The following is a 19963-nucleotide window of genomic DNA, read 5'->3' on the forward strand; positions in this document are numbered from 1 at the left end:
GCCGCACCCGGAAGAGACGTGGCAGCGAAAGAGTAACAAGAGCCGCAGGAGGGAGCGAAGCTACGGCTCCCGGTGAGCGCGGCCCCCGCCGCCCTGCCAGCCTGGCCCGACTCTCCGAGCCCATGCGTGGAGGCCCTTTCGGGGCGAGCCGCCCCCGGGCCTGGGGCTCTGTCTGTGTCGGGTGGGGGGGTGCCGAGGAGCAGGGTCTCCGAGGGGGCGGGGCGCCTGGGGGGCGGGGCCTCGCTGGGGCGGGGCTCTTACCTGTCTAGGGGGCGGGAGCACCACTCCCATGTGACCCTCCCCTTCCCCCTGCCCAGGGCAGCCCCCGGGAGACCATGGGGCTCTGCAAGTGCCCCAAGAGGAAGGTGACCAACCTGTTCTGCTTCGAGCATCGGGTCAACGTGTGCGAGCACTGCCTGGTGGCCAACCACGCCAAGGTGGGCTTCAGGGGCGGGGCCCTGGGGTCAGCTGGGGGGGGGGGTAGGGGCTTGGGGGGCGGGGCCCTGGCGTGGGCTGGGGGGCAGGGGCTTCGGGGGCGGGGTCCTGGGGTGGGAGCTTCTGAAGACCCGGAAGGAGCTTCACCCTGCAAGAGTGGGAATGCCCCTTTCGGCTCTCACTCCCCATGTGTTCCTGTCCTCAGTGCATTGTCCAGTCCTACTTGCAGTGGCTCCAAGACAGTGACTACAACCCCAACTGCCGACTCTGCAACACCCTCCTGTCCACACGGGAGACTACGCGCCTTGTCTGCTACGGTGAGGCCTGGCCTGACTTCACAGGGCTCACAGAAAAGGGCCCCGAGCACCTCGTGGGGGTCAGGATAAGTCAGTAAGCTCCGAGTCCTGCAGAGCTCGAGTTTGAGCATGAAACTCACCTCTTAGGGTCTGTTTTTGTGACAGGCAGCAGCAGAGAGCTGTGCAGGAAGACCCCGTCTGGTGCCCCTGGACAGGTCAGCTGGCCCCTCACTTCTCCAGACTCAGCCCTCTCAGACTCAGCGGCAGAGAAGGTGCCAGCCTGTACTGGTAGAGGGACTGTCCTCATCCGTGTGGTCCGTCTAGCTCCCTTTCTTTCATGATACAACAGTTGATTCTGCAGAGCTTCAAGTTTCAAAAAGCATTTTATAGGTTAATTCCCATTGAGTCTCACAACTGTCTTCATGCCTGTATTGGAGATGAGGAAACATACAGTGACTCACCCAACACGGTGTAGCTTGTAAGCAGCTGGGGCTGAATTTGGTCAAGGAGTCTTTCCAACTCCAAATCCCATTTCCATTAGGCTGTGCTGCCTTTCCTAAGTGCAGACTGTGCTATGTGAGACCCCCAGGAGAGGCTGTGCCTGTCGTAGAGGAGTAGGGAAAGCTTCATGAGAAGGAAGTATTTGAATTTGGCTTTAAAGGCGTGTTAGATGTTAAGTAATATGTTTTCTCAGATCGCTCCTCAGCTATCTAGATCTCCCCCAAGAATTAAGGTCATCGGGAGAGCTCTCCAGCTCTGTAGGATTCATGTATGGGCTCCCTGGGCTGGAGAGGCTAGAATTTCCCACTGAGGAGGGAGGCTGGGGGGGTGGTCTCCAGTCTTGTCTAGGCTTGGGAAAGATGGAAAGTTGAGTGTTAGGGAGGAGTGGGGAAGGATGAGGGCTCATCGGGTGTTTGTCTGAATGCCTCTCCTCTTGCTTTTCTTACCTAACCTCGGCCTGGAAGATCTGTTTCACTGGTCATGCCTTAATGAACGAGCTGCCCAGCTGCCTCGAAATACAGCGCCTGCTGGCTACCAGTGCCCCAGCTGCAGTGGCCCCATCTTTCCCCCTGCCAACCTTGCAGGCCCTGTGGCCACTGCCTTGCGGGAGAAGCTAGCCACTGTCAACTGGGCCCGAGCTGGGCTGGGCCTCCCACTGGTGAGGGACTTGGGGCAGGAGGGCAGAGGAAGGCATGGGGGGCTCACAAAGATAGTGAATGCTTCATGGGCTTCGCTCTTCTTGCTCCAGATCGATGAAGTGACTCCAGCCCCTGAGACCCTTGAAACTTCTGGCTTCTCTGACTGGTCCGACTTTAATAGTGAGTAACGATGTCTTGTATTTCCACCTGCAGACCCTAAGTGTGTTTTACTTCCCTCCTCATGTTCTCTCTTGTTTTCAGCAAGTAGCCCCTCAGGGCTAGAAGAGCAAACCTCCTCCTCGGTCACTCCAGCCTTCTACAGTACGCCCTCAAGGCCTCCGCCTTCCCCTGGCCGGCCTGAGCAGCACGCCATCATCCACATGGGCAGCCCTGAGCCCCTTACAGGTGAGGCCTGGGGACAGGATCGAGGAAGGGCCTTGTCCCAAGATGTCCTGAGACACTTGTCCCATGAGTATCCCTTGTCAGGGATTGGGGTGGAGCCAAGGTGAGAGGAAGGGGAGGAAATGCCCTGCCCCTGCCCCTTGGCCTGATGAGGCTGGGGCTGAATGCCAGAGCCTGGCTCCTGTTCTCTGGCTTGGTGCTTCCTGTTGGTGCCAGGAAAGCAAAGGATGGGGAGGGGGCGGATAGCCAATGGAGATCTCCTTTCTTACGCTGCCCTCTCTGCTTCCTATCAATAGCCTCTGCTCCTCGAAAAGTATATGATACCCGGGAGGGAGGCCGGGGTCCCGGCCCCCACGGTGACTGTGATGATGACAAGTACCGACGGCGGCCTGCCCTGGGATGGCTGGCCCAGCTGCTTAGGTATGAAGGGAGGAATCAGTGGCCGAAAGATGGGCTGGGAAGTTAGGAAGCTCAGGGAGGAAACCTGTGGGACAGCTGGCTTGGGAAACTGGCAGGTGATATAGAGGGTGGGGCTTGACCAGAACCAGGAGGAGAGCCCCTGACTCAGTTTCTCTTCCTCAGGAGCCGAGCAGGGTCCCGAAAACGGCCCTTGTCCCTGCTGCAGAGGGCAGGGCTGCTGCTGCTGCTGGGAGCCCTGGCTTTCCTGGCCCTCTTGGTTCTCATGTCCCGTCTGGGCCGGGCTGCAGCTGACAGTGATCCTAACCTCGACCCTCTCATGAATCCTCACATCCGTGTGGGCCCAGCCTGAGCCCTATCCCTCTCTTCCTTCCTCATCTCTGGTGGGAATCCCACCTAGCTGGGGGGAGAGTCGCGGCCAGTGTGGGACAGGGGGCGCTGGCTCCTCATCCCTCTCCTCCCCACTCCAGTCTCCTGACACACAAAAGCCCCAGTAATGTGAGGGGATGAGGGCCTTTTGGCTGTTGCTGCTGAGGTCCTGGGACTCACTTGGGGCTGAGTTCTGTCCCCCAACCTGCTTTTCCTTGGGAGTGTCCCCAGACAACCAGCCCACACCCACCTTTCTCCTCCATACTCCTCCCTCAGGAAAAGCTGTGGTGTTGAAAATAAATGACAGACTTTATTAAAGTTGAGCCCAGGCCTTTCCTTTCCCTGGGGCTGGAGCCTGGCCCCTCACCAGCCTCTTAGTGCATCTCCTCCCGGTAACGGATGGTGAGGAACTCCAAGGTCAGGCGGTTGACAAACATGGCTGTATTGAGCACTGGGGAGACATAGCGGCTGGATGTGGCCCCTGGCCTCCCTGAGCCTTGTGGGGCCTAGCAATTGTGTTCTCCGGGGTTTGGCTCACCCCTGTTCTTGGCCCTTCCCAGCACAGGTGCAGGGATCGCTCCTCCCCCCTCTCCTGGTTTCCCTTTCTGCCGCTCCCACTTTCGGACTCCCCATACTTACTCAGAATGGTCAGGGCAAAACATCTCAAAATCTTGTCCTCAATCAACTCTGCGAAGAGTGACCCCAGGGAGGCCCACCAGATGCTCATCACCTGTGAGAACTGGAGCCCCATGGGCCGTAGAAGGGAAGGTCCCCGCTATTGTGGCCTGCCCTGTCCGCTCCCTGGCCCCCTGCACCCCTCCGTCGCTCACCAGCAAGATGATGGTGCTGTGGAAGCTCATGTAATTGAAGTTTCGAGATACGCAGAAATGGTGGACATCATTGGCGAAGACTGCTATGTGTAATATCAGGAGCAGTAGTGCGGCCAGCGTCAGCACCACCCCTGGCGGGAAGAAGAGGACCGTGATCCTGTCACGCCAGCGCATGGCTACAGAGCCAGACCAGATAGCTCACTGGCAGCAGGCCATTCTAGAACATGGGGGAAGTAGAAACAAAAGGTACCACAATAGCCAAGGGCTCTAGAACCCAGAGGCAATCAGAAAGAATGAGGCCAGGGGAGCTCCTCTTGCCCACCGCCTGTGTGCCCTAGCCAGGGTCCTGCCCTGTTGTTGGGAAGAGTCACCCAAGGGAGAAGCATCTGGCCATAGTTGCTCACGTATCTTCAAATGAGTGCCTGCACTCCCTGGGAGAATCCAGAAGAATCCCTTTACCCACTTTGATTTAGCAAACATAGGAAGGCCCTGAGCCAGAGGTGGGGAGCACCAGGCTGAGTATGACTCAGTCATCTTCGTGGAAATTCTAGTGGGAGGACCAGGAACATGGCATGAACAAGCCACGGTGCTGTGGGGTAGAGAGTGAGTGAGAAGGGAGCCAGGCCACTGGGAGAGCTGTGAAGCCCCCAAACAGAAGGCTATGGAGATGAGGGGCTTTCTGGGGGAAGGGCCTTCAGAGAAAGACAAGACTGCCGGCTTTGGCAGTCGGGCCAGTGGGTGAGTGTGGCCCAAATATGTATCCTGGGAAGGCGCCTAGTAGGAAAGGGGGCCCCAGATGGCAGCGGTGGGAAGCCACTGACGTTTGGGGCTTTTTGTGATCGTGTCAGGATTTCAGAGCTGGGGGGCCTCCGAGGCCATGCATCCCCTCTGCAGCTCCTCCAGCAAGGGGTCACCTGGTCAGGGGAACTCCAGAGAAGCCACCACCGCCAATGGGGGCAGGCGCTGGGCTCCCAGCAGTCTCAGAGGAGGGTGACTGGGCGGCATTGTTGGGGGTGGGATGCTGAGGGGAGCCGCCAACCTGACCGAGCCTGTGTCTGCTTCTCCTGTATTCCCCACCTGCCGCTCCCCCCTGCCCACAACACTTAGCAGTTCCCAGAGGGGAGATTCCATGGGCTGGCCCACTCCGTACTCTTCATCCCGCCTTCCATCATGCAGCCCTCACATGGTCCACTCTGGACACCCCAGCTTTTCAGGGTCTTCATAGGTAATGCATTAAATACTCCACAGATTGGGGGGGGCGGGGCGGTCGGCTTGTCTTTTCCTCTTGTCTTCCTTGGACTCCCAAGTTCCCCATTGACTGTATCATAGATTCTTCCATCTCCACCAGAAGGACTATGAGGCTGAGCACACACCAGGCACCCATCAAAGCTTGTGCCTGGTGTTAGCAGGATGTGCCCCCCCCCCCACCCTAGGAGAAGCTGGGGTCAGGGTGAGACACGAGTGAGCTTGATTGCAAACTTGCATCATGGGAGAGAAGCTTTATGCTTTTGGCTGTGACAGGAATGGCAGCTTCATCAAGGCTGTGGCGATTTCTCAGGAACAAATGAATGAGAAAGCATTTCTGAAGCGCTGCTGTGCCAGGCAGTATAAATGAGAGGGCAGGGCCACACAAGTTCTACCTTCAAGGGAGAGCGGCCTCAGCCTCGGAGAGGGGTGGCCAAGGAAGGGGACCAGAGGGGCAGAACACTGACGTCCTTTGTGGAGACCAGGGTCGGGTGAATTGGAAGCAATTTGTATCTCTGGCCCAGGAGCCAGAGGTAAACAGACCACCCTCATGGGGTTTGAAGACGAGCCCCTCAAATCCCCAATCTTGGCATCTGAGAGTTTATATAGCACATTCGTGCTGGGAAATCCACCTTCATTTTCTACATAAAATGACAGAGTCTGAGCAGGGATTCAAACCTTGGTCTCCTGATTCCAAATTTGGGATCTCCCATACCGTGTTAACTTCATGCTGCAGGTTAGATACTGGGTCAAGGGTAAATACTACTGGCCTGGCCTTCATCCCGGCTGGTCTGCTTTGCTCTCATCGTCCGAAGCATGGACGTTTACTTGCACTCTGGGCATTTGCTGATGAAGATCTTGTCCTCAAGTATCCCACTGAGTCGAGGGCATCCCCCCACTCCAGGAAGCCCCCCGACTGACTCCCCAGCGGTTAGAGCAAGGCCATCGTCTAGAATGTCCTTATCTCCCAGCTTGGGTCTTTCTGGTATGTGTGGGTATGTCCTCTGCATCCCCTCCGCTATACCCAGGGAGCTCCCTGAGGGCGGGCAGGGGGCACTCACTGGAGGTATTTGTGGCTCCAGCCTCTGGGAATCTCACTTCAAATTGGCCCTTTTCTGTGCCAGGCTCTGGGAGGGCTCCCTGCCCTCGAGGGGGAGGTGGCACAGAGCGGCACGGTGGCTCAGAGGGAGAAGTTTCATTTAACTGCTATGGTTGAGCCAGGAGGCGGTCAGTGTTGGTGGGGGGGGGGCGGTCTTGGGGCGCACGCTGTGCCGCCGCCGGTGTCTAGAGGGGCCGGGTGAGTTTGCACCCTCTCTTCCATCCAGCCAGTTTAGCATCTGGGTGGATGATGCTTTCACAACGACCGGCTGTGTCAGTTAGGAAACGTTGTGATATTCCAGCTAAACTGGTCACCCAAGTGGCAGAACCCGAGCTGATCCAGCTATGAGACTTCCTGCTCCGCCCCCACAGCGGGACCTACTATGTGCCAGCCGCGGCGCTGCGCTTTGCACTTATTGGAGGGGCTGTTATCTCCATTTTACAGCTGAAGTAACTGAGGCAAACGAGCTTAAGGGACTTGCGCAGGCTCACGGCGAGAGTGAGGGTGGATCTGAACTCGGGACTTTCTGACTCCCTGCTCCACCCCTCCGCCCGCCGCCTCTCCCCAGGCTTGCAGGGTTGCTGCCCTGGGCTGGCCCCGTGCAAGTTTTGCGCTTGCGCAGCTGCGGCCGCGTGAGGCTCCGGAACCATTCTCGCGTTCACGCGCCTTGGGGGGACCTTTTCCGGACGGACCGCGCACCGCTGGGGGACCCGTTTCCAGAGGGACCGCCTCCCCACAGTCGGAAGTGACCAGCTGCGCTCTGGTGGGGCTGTCCGACGGCCGGGAAGGGCCGGGATGGAGGCAGCGGCGGGTCCCGGTCCGGGGGCGGGGGCGTCCCCGGAGGAGCCCGAGGCCCCCGAGCGGCGGCGGAAGGCGCACGGGATGCTGAAGCTGTACTACGGCCTCCCCGAGGCCGAGGCCGCGACCCCCGACCCGCGGGACCCTACGGACCTCAACGGCGCGCACTTTGACCCGGAGGTGTTCCTGGACAAGGTGGGGCAGGGCCACCTCTGCCCCGGGGTGCCTCCGCGCCCCCCCCCTCCGTGTAGCCCCCTCCCCCGTAGTCCCCCTCCACCCTCGGGCTGATAGCCGTCTCTGCCCCCCGCCCGCAGCTGAGGAAGGAGTGTCCCCTGGCCCAGCTGATGGACAGTGAGACGGACATGGTCCGGCAGATCCGCGCCCTGGACAGTGACATGCAGACCCTGGTCTATGAGAACTACAACAAGTTTATCTGCGCCACGGGTGAGGGGGGCGCCCCTCACCCCCATCCCCTCCCCGACCCCCCTCTCCCGACCCCCAGCCCCTCCCCCCAGGCGCAGGGTAATGACCGGCCCCTTTCATTTCTCGGGGGCCCCTGTTCTCAGACTGACCGTGGGCAGGACCAGGGTTCTTAGCTGCCTTTTACACCCGAGGAGGCAGACAGGCCAGAGAGGGCAGTGGCCGGCCCAGAGTCACTCAGCAGACAGACAGCTAGCCCACTCAAGCCCCCGGGGTGCTAACCACAGGGACCTGTTCCCCCTGGGTGCCCCTGTGGGGGGGGTTCAGGCTCACCCCCTCCCCACCCGCTGGAGGGTTCAGGGCAGGCGGGAGGGCTCTGCAGACTGAGGGCGGCGGGGCCTCTGCAGACACCATCCGCAAGATGAAGAACGATTTCCGGAAGATGGAGGACGAGATGGACCGCCTGGCAACCACCATGGCAGTCATCACCGACTTCAGTGCCCGCATCAGCGCCACGCTGCAGGACCGCCATGAGCGCATCACCAAGCTGGCAGGTGCGGCCGGCCCCCGGGCCCCGCCTGGGCATGGGGGGCCGGGTGGTGGGTGGGGGGTCCTGCCTCCAGGCGCCCCCTCATCCCTCCCTTACAGGAGTCCATGCCCTGCTGAGGAAGCTTCAGTTCCTTTTTGAGCTGCCTGCACGCCTCACCAAGTGTGTGGAGCTGGGGGCATACGGGCAGGCTGTGCGCTACCAGGGCCGGGCCCGGGCTGTGCTGCAGCAGTACCAGCACCTGCCCTCCTTCCGGGCCATCCAGGACGACTGCCAGCTCATCACCGCCCGGCTGGCCCAGCAGCTGCGCCACAAGTTCAGGTACCCAGTGCCCACCCTATTGCGGCCATCCTCCATTTCCCCTCCCCCCTCCTCTTCTACCTCCTGCTCCCTACTCTCCTTCCCCCTCCAGGCTGGCCCCATGTGGGGCCATCTCCTTCCTGGCCCCTTGCCCCCGCCTGGGCTCACCTCTGCTCCCCCACACAGGGATGGTGGGGCCGGGGCCCCAGAGCTGGCTGAGTGCGTGGAACTGCTGCTGGCCCTGGGGGAGCCGGCGGAGGAGCTGTGTGATGAGTTCCTGGCCCACGCCCGGGGGCGCCTCGAAGGCGAGCTGGGCAGCCTGGAGGCCGAGCTGGGCCCCTCACCACCGGCCCCCGACGTGCTGGAGTTCACTGACCGCGGTGGCAGCGGCTTTGTGAGTGGACTTTGCCAGGTGGTGGCATCCTACCAGGAGCTCTTCTCTGCTCAGGGACCGGCAGGCGTGGAGAAGCTGGTGGCCTTTGCCCGGGACCTGGGCAGCCGCTACTTCGCTCTTGTGGAGAGGCGGCTGGCGCAAGAGCAGGGTAGCGGGGACAATTCGCTCCTGGTACGGGCCCTGGATCGTTTCCACCGGCGCCTGCGGGCCCCGGGCACGATGCTGCCCTCAGCAGGGCTGACAGAGGGGGCCACTGAGATCGTGGAACGGGCGGCTCGGGAGCGGCTGGGCCAACACCTGCAGGGTCTGTGTGCTGCCTTCTCAGGCTGCCTGACAGATGTGCGCCAGGCCCTGGCTGCCCCCCGGTTGGCGGGCAAGGAGGGCCCGGGCCTGGGGGAGCTCCTGGCCTCGGTGTCTGGGGCTATCCTGGGCCACATCAAGGCCTCCCTGGCTGCTGTTCACCTCTTCACTGCTAAGGATGTGTCCTTTTCCAACAAGACCTACTTCAGGGTGAGGGGCCAGCCTTACCCCCTGTTCCTAGGGGAGGGACTGGCGTCCAGAGAAGTTGTTTCAGAGTGTGTGTGTGTCTGTGTCTGTATCTGGGTGTGTCTGTGTCTGTCTGGCTGTCCCAGGGTCATCAGCTGGGCTGTGTGGGGGCCAGAGAGCCCAAGGGGCGGGGTTAAATCCTGCCTCTCTTTGGGGAGGCCGCTGCTCTGTGGGGCCTATGGTCTCCAGATCCATCCCAATCCATACTTCTGGAAAGAGGAAGGATCAGAGAGTGTCCCCAGGGCTCTTCTGTCCCTTGTTTCATCTCCTCTCCTCCCTGTCAGTGACTCCCTTCTCTACTGCCCGTCCCTCCCCTGACCCTGCTCCGTCCTGCCTCGCCCCCTGCTCCCCACAGGTGACCCATCCCACAGTCTCCTGTGTTTCCTTCCAGGGTGAGTTCTGCAGCCAGGGCGTTCGTGAGGGCCTCATAGTGGGCTTCATCCGCTCCATGTGCCAGACTGCACGAGGCTTCTGTGACAGCCCCGGGGAGAAGGGGGGGGCCACACCCCCGGCCCTGCTCCTGCTGCTCTCCCGCCTCTGCCTGGACTACGAGACCTCCACCATCTCCTACATCCTCACGCTCACCGACGAGCAGTTTCTTGGGCAGGTGACGACCTAGAAGCGTTTCCAGCTCTGATGGTTCTGTGTAGCTGTCATCACGACACTGTGTAAAGGACATGGTGAAGGGTTGTTTCTCCCATTGGTACTTGAAGCCAGGGCAGGGAAGAAGGCACTTCGTAGGAAGTGTCAGAGCCAGGATTTGCATCTGGGTCCCCTGGGTGGGTGGGCTTTGCCTTTGAGCCTCAGGTCAGCATCACAGGATGGGGCTGGATGGGGCTTCAGAGATCATCCGGCATAGCCCCCTCATTTAGGGTCAAAGGAAGTTGGGGCCTAGACAGCTTAGGGAGCTTTCCTGTGGATTATGGCAGCCAGGGGCTGAGTCATGCTGTTAGCTGCCTCAAGCGCCCTGAGGCCCACCGGGCTCTTGCCCTTTTCCACGTTACTGTGTGCCCCCAGCCCCAGGGAATTCTGAAGTGCCCCTTCTTTCTGCTCTACATCCCCTCCCCAGGACCATTCCCCCGTCACCCCGGTAAGCACCTTGTGTGCAGAGGCAAGAGAGACTGCTCGGAGGCTGCTGACACACTACGTGAAGGTGCAAGGGCTGGTGGTGTCCCAGATGCTCCGCAAGAGTGTGGAGACCCGCGACTGGCTCACTACGCTGGAGCCACGCAATGTGCGGGCTGTCATGAAGCGCGTGGTGGAGGACACGACCGCCATTGACGTGCAGGTGCTGGGGTGGGGGGGATTCACAGAGGAGGCGCCCAAGGGGGGTCGGCAGACGCTGCCCTCCCACCATTTACACACCAGGCCTCAGTGGCTTCTGTCCCTGTCCTGCACTTCACCTGCTCTTGGGCAGCCACTGCTTTAAAAGAGGAGCTGGGGCCGCAGGACCCTGCTTAGGGACAGGACAGCCACCTAGCCCCAGCCAGCCCACTGTGTCCTGACAGGTGGGGCTTCTGTATGAAGAGGGTGTCCGCAAAGCCCAGAGCAGTGACTCCAGCAAAAGGACCTTCTCCGTGTACAGCAGCTCCCGGCAGCAGGGCCGCTACGCCCCCAGCTACACCCCCAGGTGTCTCCCGGTGAGGTTGGGGGGTGGGGGGCTGCTTGGGCCCTGGAGCCCCAGGGGGCTGACTCCTCTTGCCCTCCCTGCCCAGTGCCCCAATGGACACCAATCTCCTGAGTAACATTCAGAAGTTGTTCTCAGAGCGCATCGATGTCTTCAGCCCCGTGGAATTCAACAAGGTCTGAAAGGTCCCCTGCCCCTTCCACTCTGTCCTATATGTCCCCGTCAGGGTTTGCGTCTTTCTACCTTCCTATCCCGTGACCCAGAGGTCCCAGAGAACCCTCTGCTTAACAGTCTGTCCTCCCCCTCAGAAGTTAGTGCTGATTCTGTCATCTTCCCAGCTTCCACACCGACCCCACGTGCACCATCCCTGCCACCTGCAGCTGTCCACATTAACCTCGTCTTGTGTCATCCCCCTCCTCTCCCCATGTGGGATATACCAAGCTTGTCTGTGCTATGGCCCCCCACCCCCTGACACTGTGCCCCTCAGGTATCCACACTGGCCTCCTCCGTTTCATCCCCCTCCCCTCCCCTTAGGGGGTCCAGACCAACCCTGTCTGTGCCACGTGTCCCCACCCCCTGACACTGTGCCCCACAGGTACCGTCCACACTGACCTCGTCTGTGGCATCCCCCTCCCCTCCCCATACGGGAACTCTATACTGACCCTGTCTGCCGTGTTCCCCCATCCCCTGACACTGTGCCCTGCAGGTGTCCACACTGACCTTGTCCGTGTTATCCCCCTCCCCTCCCCCAGGTGTCTGTCCTCACGGGCATTATCAAGATAAGCCTGAAGACCCTGCTGGAGTGCGTGCGGCTGCGCACCTTTGGCCGCTACGGCCTCCAGCAGGTCCAGGTGGACTGCCACTTCCTCCAGCTATACCTGTGGCGCTTCGTGGCTGATGAGGAGCTTGTCCACCTGCTGCTGGACGAGGTGGTGGCCTCTGCTGCCCTGCGCTGCCTCGACCCTGTGCCCATGGAGCCCAGTGTAGTGGAGGTCATCTGTGAGCGGGGCTAGTGCCAGGCTTCCCTGATGCCCTCACCCTGCCCAGCCACAGCAGCCACCTCCCCAGGCGGTGGGGATTTGCCCTCCCTGTGGCGATGCGGCCAGTCACCTTCTCCCTCTCTCAGAGTCTGTCCGCCCCTCTACCTTCCCCCATCAAATAAAAAAACGAATTAACTGGTTTGTCCCCTGATTTCCTTCTTTGAGGCAGCAGGGGAGAGGCAGAGGGTACATACCCCCACTCCAGGGTATAGGGGCTGCCCTGGGGGTCTGTCTTCCATCCTCAGGTCCATGACTACCGAAGAGCAGCCAATTTACTCTCCATGAGGCCTTTGGGGCATGTGGCGCTTCCATGGTTCACAGCTGGGGAATGTCCCAGGAAAGTCAGTGGTGGGTTTTTTTCTGACATTTGTTTTGGGAAGGAGCTTAGAATTGTGGAAAGTGGCATACGCTTTCTCAGAGGCAACCAAGCCTGGCCTCCCCACGTTCCGCAACTCTGGGTCTGGCAGCCAGACTCCACAGGCTCTGTCAACAGCAAGCATTTATTAAGCACCTACTGTGTGCCAGGTACTGGGCTGAACACTGGCAATAGAAAGAAGGGCAAAAACAGCCCTGCCCTCCCAGGGCTCACAGTCTGACAGGCGGGCCAGTATACAAACAACTAGGTGCAAATGACATACAGGGTAAATTGGGGAAACCTCAGGGAGAGACACCAGCATTAAGGAGAGCCTGGGATCTCGATCTCAGCGTGGTCTGGCCCGCTTGGGTTCTGTGGCAAGCTAGAAAGCTTCCCCTCTCTACCTCTCTGCTGTTTTATGAGGGCGTGTTGCCCTTGGCCGCTGTATCTGCTTGGAAAGGAGACAGTTTCTGGGCTGTTTGCTTCGCTGTGGTTCAGCTTGGTGAGGAAGAGGATTAACCACGTTGATGTCTTTTCCTTCTGTTACTGCTGCTGAATAGGTCAGTTTGGCACCATTACAATGCTACACCATGGCACCTTTCTAACCCTAACTGAACCACATCTCTAACATCTGTAGTCCCTGTTCTGTCTTCACATTTGGACCTTTGCTCTAACAAGTCAACGGTACTGCCCCGATGAGAAAGCTAGTTCAGGAAAGATGCCTTGGTGCCCGTTTGTCTCCTGTGCGTTAATCCCCGTTCGAGTGTGTATGTTGTGATGGCTGCATGAAGTGCCCAGTGCCTGTGGTTACTCTGCTAAGTCCTAGTAATAAGAAGACAACAGTGAAAAAGTTTTTGTCCTCAAGGAGCTTAAAGTCTAAAGGAAGAAAAATTTGGTTAAAGAGACAACAAATTCCATCGTGGGAGAGGGTGCACTGCCATGGGATGCCTCAGATGAGGCTCCATGTGGCTGGAAGTGGGTGATGGGGTGTCTCGTGGGGATCGAGAATCACTTCCTTGTCTTTCCTTTCTGTTTCCAGGGGTTTCTTCAGTCGGGGTGGCTGGCCAGCTTCTTGGAATACAGAGTAGGGCTGGGAATTAATGTTGGTGACCATGCTTCTTTAGAGGTCAGAAAGGGTGGCCTTTAAGGCAACAAATCTAGGCACCAAGTCAAGTCAACAAACATTTATTAAACCCCAACTGTGTGCTGGGCACAATGCCAGGGGCATAAACTCTTTATTCTGCAGCCAGGTAGACAATGGAGTCAAGCTGTTTCCACTAGGAGTCCCTCCAGGGCTTCTCCATGGGGAAGTCTTGACTCTGGGTTCCTGACAGCTTCATGGGCAGAACCCATGCTCTGGGGGGCTCTACCAGGCTCTGACCAAGGGCAGGGATAGGGGCAAGAACCAAACCTTCCTGCGGCTGAGATGAGAAAACAGGCTTAGAGAGGGCATGTGACTCACCCAGGGTCACACAGTGCCAGAGCCAAGATTCGAACCCAAGTCTTGTGAACTCCAATAATCACAATTGTAAATGTTCCTATAGCACTCTTATCTTACAACCTATGTGAGGAAAATTCTGGCTATTAGTAGTGTGACCTTGGCAAGTCTTTATGCCCATTTTAATCAATTAATAAACATTTATTAAGTGCCTACTATGTGCCAGGTACTACGCCAAGCACTAGGGATACAAAAAGACAGTCCCTACCTTCAAGGAATTCGTAAGCTAATGAGCAAACGTGCAAAGAGCAAAGCAAACTACAGATGATAAACGTGGAGATGATTAACGGAGGGAAGGCCCTGGAAAAAAGAGGGGTTGGGGAAGCCTTCCCGTAGACAGGGGTGGGGGGGGGGTGGGGGGGGGGATTTTAGTTGGGCCTTAAGGAAGGAGCGGAGCTCAGAGATCGGCGAGGAGAGGGGAGAGAGCCTGTCCAGGCCTGGGGATGGCCAGAGAGAATGCCCAGAGCCAAGGGGGTATTGTTCGTGGGACTTCCAGGCGACGGGGGGTAAGAAGGGGGTGAGGTTAGGAAGGGCTTTGAATGCCGAGCAGAGCGTTTTGTATCTGATCCTGGAGGCGACAGGGCTGGAGTTGAGGAGTGCCAGGATCAGACCTGCTGTTTTTGGTGTCTGGGAGGAGGACGGACTGGAGGAGGCAGGCAGACTCCCCTGTAGCTACCGCAATAACCCCAATCATGATCTCACTTGATCCCCACAACAGTTCTGGGAGGGAGGTGCTTTTATCACCCCATTTTACAGACGAGGAAACTGAGGCAGAGGGGAGGTGACCGGCTGGAGCCGCACCGCCAGTCGGTGGCCCAGGGCTCTCTGGACCCCGCCGCCATCTTACAGATGAGCCCCCTGAGCAGGGGAGAGGTGACGGTGTCCGCCAGCTGTCGCGGGTCTACTGTCAGTGTCAAACGTGTGTTCAGTGTCAGCTGCAGGATTCCAGTCCAGGTCCTTCCCGTATCCCAGGCCACTCTGCCCCAGCCCGGCTGCCTTTCCAGCCCGGGGTAGCTCGGCTCGGCTCGGCTCTGCTCCGGGCAGGAAGGACGGGCTGGCCAGCCAACCTGGACAGCCCGGAGGGTGCACGCAGGTAGGGTGGGACCGCGAAAAGACAAGGAACGAGGACGGGCAGGAGCAGGTGCGGGGCGGGCCTGGGGGCGGGGGCGCTGTCCATCCCTGCCAATCCCAGCCGGATGGCGAGGCCGGCAGGTCCGGAGCCCGGCCCTGCCTCCGCCCCCACCGGACGAGGATTGGCTGACGGGTGACCAGGGCCCCGAGGATTGGAGCCCGGGATGTGGGAGGAGGATGGCCAGGCCGGGATGAGCAGGGGCTGGGACCGAGAGATCGGGAGGTGCGCAGGAATCCCTGCCCCCGCTACCGGCCCTGACTGCCCCTTGTCAGCAGCCGCTGGGTCAACTCTCCTGTGGGTGCTCCTCAGCTGTCCCCGAGCTGCCCCGTCTGCGCCCTCTGGCTCTCTCAGCCGGGGGTCCTTTGTCTTTCTCTCTCTCAGGCCCGGATCGAGAACCATGGCTTCTCAGCAGACTTCCCCGCGCCCAGACGAACTCGAATTTGGGGGGCCCCTGGGTAAGCATCGGACCGGCTGGGAGAGCAGGGCAGGGCTCTGCAGCTGGAAGTTTTTTTGTGGGGTCCCTCGGTAAGGAGGTGGGTCAGCTGACGGGGGCGGGTGGGTCTCCTGGGCCTGGCAAGATTTCTGCAGCTGGAGTTTTGGAGGGGGGGGGGGGCGGGCGGGGTTTTGGGTAAAGATCAGACGACTGGGGAGCAGGGCTGGGCTCTGCAGCTGGAGTTTTCTTGGGGGGGGTCCCTCGGTAAGGAGGCGGGCCAGCTGATGGAGCTGGTAGATCTCCTGGGCAAGGCAAAGTTTCTGCAGCTGGAGTTTTGGCGGAGGACGTGGGTTGGGGGAGGGGACGATGGGGGTGGGGTGGGTAAGGATCCCACTGGCTGGGGGAGCACAGCTGGGCTCCGCAGCTTAAGTTTGGGGGGTGTCCCTGGGTAAGGAGGCCGGCCAGCTGATGGAGTGGGTGGATCTTCTGGGCAGGGCTGTATTGCTCTAGCTGGAGTTTGGGGGCCCCTGGGTAAGGCACTGAGCTGGCAGGAGGGGGTGGCATGATGGGAAGCTCCTGGAGCTGCTTCTCCCTGCAGGGACAGCTGCCATGCTGCTGCTACTCCCCGTGGTCCTCTTCCACCTGCTCCTCACCTGCCACTCAGGCCCCTGCAGCTTGCTCAGCCTGCCCTCCGAGCTGCCCCCAGTATCTGCCTTCTGGAGTCCTTGGGCTCTGCTGCTGCTTCTACTCTGGCTGGGGCTGCAGGCCACACTGTACCTGCTGCCCATGGGCAAGGTGAGAGGCAGAGGCCAGGAGGAGCGGGGTCAGGCAGATGGGGAAATGGGGAGCCAGGGTCCTCAGAGCACTTTCTGTCCTCTGCAGGTATCTGAGGGCATGATGCTGAAGGACAAGAGCCACCTGCAATATCCAATTAATGGTGCCAATCTACCTCCTACCTGGACTCACTCCTCATGCCATGTCCTTGCCTAGGCTGTGCTGGGGAAGGGGGGTTGGGGGGAGTACAGGCCAAGCCTTCCCTGCCTCCATCGCCCCCCATAAGGTGGGCTTCTAAGCCTAGACCAGGAGGTGAAACCAATCCTTGGAAAGTGGCCTGAACCCCAGCATAGGGATCAACGCCCCCCATAGGTACAGATCCTGTGTCTGAGATGCTGCCCACAGGTTGCATCTCTTATTCAGCCTGCCTAGGCCCCCGAGAGCAGTGGAGAGATGGGTCCTGAGGACTTCCATGGTGGCTTAGGGGAGGCTCTCCCAAGGCCAGGGCCCTGGATTTGGGGGTGGGGGAGCTGGGAATGGGATAGCCTCTTGTCCTGAGACTGAGCACCCAGGCTTTCTTTTCCAGGGTTTTGGTGCCTAGGGCTGACAGCTCTGCTGGTGGGGCTGGGGCTGGTAGGGGGTCTGCCCCTTGGGAGCCTCTCAGAGCTGCTCCTGCCGCTGGCTTCGGCAGCCACTGTTACAGCCTTCATCCTCAGCCTCTTCCTCTACCTCAAGTCCTTCACAGTGCCCCCCTCAGCCCTTGCCCCTGGGGGGAATTCAGGTGAGACCCAAGTGATTTCCAGACAGCTGGAGTGCACAGAGACTGAGCTAGGCCCTCAGTGGGTCTGGAACGGGTGCTGAGTAAACACCTCGCCTTCTTGACTACCTGCCTTCCTGTTCTAGGTAACATCATCTATGACTTCTTCCTTGGCCGAGAACTGAACCCCCGATTCGGATCCTTTGACCTCAAGTATTTTTGTGAGCTGCGTCCAGGGATGATTGGTTGGGTAAGGGCTAACTCCCAGCCACGGGCTCAGCAGATTCCTGGTAAGGAAGGCTCAGGCAAACAACGAGTTTGAAGAAAGCTTTAAAACATGTGAATAAATTTGGGCATAGTATAGGGCTGAGAAATTTTCCCTGGAGCTGCTAGGTGGCCTTGCAGTGGGTCAAGCACCAGGCAGGAAGCCTTGAACGTTCCTGGGTTCAAATTGAGCCTCAGACACTCACTAGCTGTGTGACCTTGGGCAAGTCACTTCACCCTGTTGGCCTCAGTTTCCTCATCTGTGAAACCAGCTGGAGGAGGAAATAACAAACCCCTCCAGTACGTCTGCCAAGAAAACCCCGAAAGGCGTCACAAGTTGGCCGAGGCCGAACAATACATTTTCGTTAGCTGCTGTTCTCGGTGATCTCTGCCATGTGCCTTTCCCCTAGATTTCCCAATTTGTTATTTGAACCTCTGACTCGGGGGAGGGAAGTAGAGGGAGATTACCAGAGATAAAGGGTGGGGGAGGGGGATGGAAGGCAAGGAGAAACTGCCCAGTGGAGAGGACACAGAAGCCTGGGAAAAGCAGCTCAGCTTGGGACCTGGGGCTCCAGTGTCTAACAAAGCAATGATAATACTGGCCGACACTGTTGTAGGCCTGTTCTGTCCTAGCACCTTACAGATGCTCTCATTCGATCCTCACAAGAACCCTGAGGAATCAGCGCTGTTATCCCCATTTGACAGTTAAGGAAACTGAGGCAGACAATGGTTGGGTGACTTGCCCAGGGCCATACAGTGTCTAAGTGTCTGAGGCTAGCTCTGAGCTCAGGTCTTCCTGACTCTGGGCTTTGGCTGCCGGATTCTTTCCTGATGCCCTCGGACTGAGTCCAGCTTGCTCCAGGCAGGTTCTGAGGGTCCACAGAAATGTGGGCTGACTCCAGTGCAGGAGGCAGACTAGGGCAGGGACAGCCCCACTCAAGCTGAGCCCTCTTCTCTGCTCAGGCCCTCATCAACCTGGCTCTGCTGCTGCGGGAGGCTGAACACCGGGAGGGCTGGCCTTCCTTGGCCATGGGGCTGGTCAATGCCTTCCAGCTTCTCTACGTGGTGGATGCTCTCTGGAATGAGGTAAGGACAGTGGAGACCGGGCAGTCTGCATTCTGGGCCCTAGGGGTAGGGAGTTGATGTTAGATACCATATCATCAATTATAATAAGGGGCATCCCACTGGATTCTCCTAACAACCCTGGGAGGTGGGTGGGGAGCATGGGTTAGGGCAGGAGGTACAGGGTATATGGGGGTGAAGGGAGACAAGGGGAACTGTTTTCTCAGGCTCTGACAACCATTCCTAACAGGAGGCAGTTCTTACCACCATGGACATCATCCATGATGGCTTTGGCTTCATGCTGGCTTTTGGGGACCTGGCCTGGGTCCCCTTCATCTACAGTCTTCAAGCCCAGTTCCTTCTGAATCATCCCCAGTCTTTGGAGTTGCCTGTGGCTGGGGCCATTTGTCTGCTGTTTGGTTAGTTAATGGAGAAGGGGCTAGAGGAATTGGGGACCTGGATTCTAGTCCCAGTTCTGCGAACTGTGGGGGCTTGGTCAATTTACTTCTCTTTGGGCCTCAGTGTCCTCAGCTCTATGACAAGGGGGTTGGAAATGCCTAAGGTTCCATCCAACCCTGACATCTCATAGTCTAGTTGGGGATGGGCCTTGGCGAGTGCTGGCCTGGGAGGAAGGCTCACCTTCTCAGACTTTTTCAAATCTGGCCTTTCTTTCTCCCACAGCGATTGGCTACTTTATCTTTCGCGGGTCCAACACACAGAAAAATACCTTCCGGAGGGACCCTTCTGACCCCAGTGTAGCTGGTGAGCTGGGACCTAGGGACATGAGGAGTGTGCCAGGACAGTTTGGGCTTCTATTTGATTTTTGGTTCCCATCATCTACCCCAGGCCTTGAGACCATCCCCACAGCTACTGGGAAGCGCCTGCTGGTATCAGGGTGGTGGGGTATGGTCCGTCATCCCAACTACCTCGGAGACCTCATCATGGCTCTGGCCTGGTCCCTGCCCTGCGGTGAGTTGGCTGTAATGAGAAGAAAGGTTTGGCTGCCAGGGGTTATGGGGGGGATGGGCACACCAAGAGCAAAGACCATTTGGCCCCACCCTGATGGGGTCACAGGGCAGGGGGAGAGGCTTCAGGTTCTTGATTCCAGTTGACACTTGAGGAAGGGGGGTAGGAAAGGCTGGCTCAGTGAATGGGGTGGGGATTGGAGGCAGTCCACCCCGGACTGGGCTCGGCAGGGTGACCTCCTGTGGGAGACTGACTCCTTGTCCAGAAGCTGAAGCCATCCCCCCTCCTCTGGCAGGGGTAACACACCTGCTTCCCTATTTCTACATCGTGTACTTCACCATCTTACTGGTACACCGGGAGGACCGGGATGAGCGCCAGTGTTTGCAGAAGTATGGCCTGGCCTGGCGGGAATACTGTGCCAGGGTGCCTTACCGTATAGTACCCTACGTTTACTGAGCAGTCCGCCCCATGAAGGAACAAGCTGTGGGCACCTGCCCGCTGCTCCCCCTCCTAGACAGCGTGGCCAGTTTAAAAAAGGGGTGGGTTTCGATCATCTGGAAGAAATGCCCACCTGCATTCTGCCCCTTCCATCCTGGTGATGCCTAGGGGCAGAAGACGCTGCCTCTGGCGCTCGCTGCCCCCTTGGGCTAGTCAGATGCCCACTCTGGGCTTCAGTTTCCTCCTCTGAGGGAGAAGGGGCTGTATGGACTCGTGAATGACTAGAGGTTCCTCCCATGAAAGGAGGGAAGTGGAGCTGGGGGAAGCCTCTGAATAGAGCTCTGCCGATGGATGTGTCCGAAGTGGTCATTCCCTGCGCC

At 59.0% G+C, this 19963-nt stretch overlaps 4 protein-coding genes across 4 annotated transcripts; 3 read left to right on the forward strand and 1 right to left on the reverse strand.

The window, feature by feature from the left end:
- The first annotated feature begins 1 nt into the window (after position 1).
- ZFPL1 (zinc finger protein like 1) lies at positions 2–3376 on the forward strand. The gene is made up of 8 exons (XM_036763658.1): positions 2–72; positions 318–437; positions 641–752; positions 1697–1890; positions 1981–2050; positions 2132–2275; positions 2569–2692; positions 2855–3376. The coding sequence occupies exons 2-8, from the start codon at positions 336–338 to the stop codon at positions 3039–3041; spliced, it is 933 nt and encodes a 310-aa protein (XP_036619553.1). The 5' UTR covers positions 2–72; positions 318–335; the 3' UTR covers positions 3042–3376.
- Positions 3377–3418: 42 nt separating this feature from the next.
- TMEM262 (transmembrane protein 262) lies at positions 3419–4062 on the reverse strand. The gene is made up of 3 exons (XM_036763666.1): positions 3889–4062; positions 3698–3797; positions 3419–3509 (listed from the first exon to the last, which is right to left on the reverse strand). The coding sequence occupies exons 1-3, from the start codon at positions 4060–4062 to the stop codon at positions 3433–3435; spliced, it is 351 nt and encodes a 116-aa protein (XP_036619561.1). The 3' UTR covers positions 3419–3432.
- Positions 4063–6957: 2895 nt separating this feature from the next.
- VPS51 (VPS51 subunit of GARP complex) lies at positions 6958–12039 on the forward strand. The gene is made up of 10 exons (XM_036763638.1): positions 6958–7225; positions 7345–7474; positions 7858–8004; positions 8099–8318; positions 8484–9201; positions 9629–9844; positions 10307–10525; positions 10746–10867; positions 10953–11040; positions 11617–12039. The coding sequence occupies exons 1-10, from the start codon at positions 7028–7030 to the stop codon at positions 11875–11877; spliced, it is 2319 nt and encodes a 772-aa protein (XP_036619533.1). The 5' UTR covers positions 6958–7027; the 3' UTR covers positions 11878–12039.
- Positions 12040–15029: 2990 nt separating this feature from the next.
- On the forward strand, positions 15030–19939 carry TM7SF2 (transmembrane 7 superfamily member 2). Its single transcript, XM_036763647.1, has 11 exons — positions 15030–15111; positions 15271–15344; positions 15921–16117; positions 16205–16259; positions 16683–16877; positions 17000–17103; positions 18081–18203; positions 18430–18598; positions 18861–18941; positions 19026–19148; positions 19441–19939. The coding sequence occupies exons 1-11, from the start codon at positions 15053–15055 to the stop codon at positions 19599–19601; spliced, it is 1341 nt and encodes a 446-aa protein (XP_036619542.1). The 5' UTR covers positions 15030–15052; the 3' UTR covers positions 19602–19939.
- Positions 19940–19963: the final 24 nt, after the last annotated feature.

This window comes from Trichosurus vulpecula, chromosome 6, assembly GCF_011100635.1.
Source record: "Trichosurus vulpecula isolate mTriVul1 chromosome 6, mTriVul1.pri, whole genome shotgun sequence".
Classification (NCBI taxonomy): domain Eukaryota; kingdom Metazoa; phylum Chordata; class Mammalia; order Diprotodontia; family Phalangeridae; genus Trichosurus; species Trichosurus vulpecula.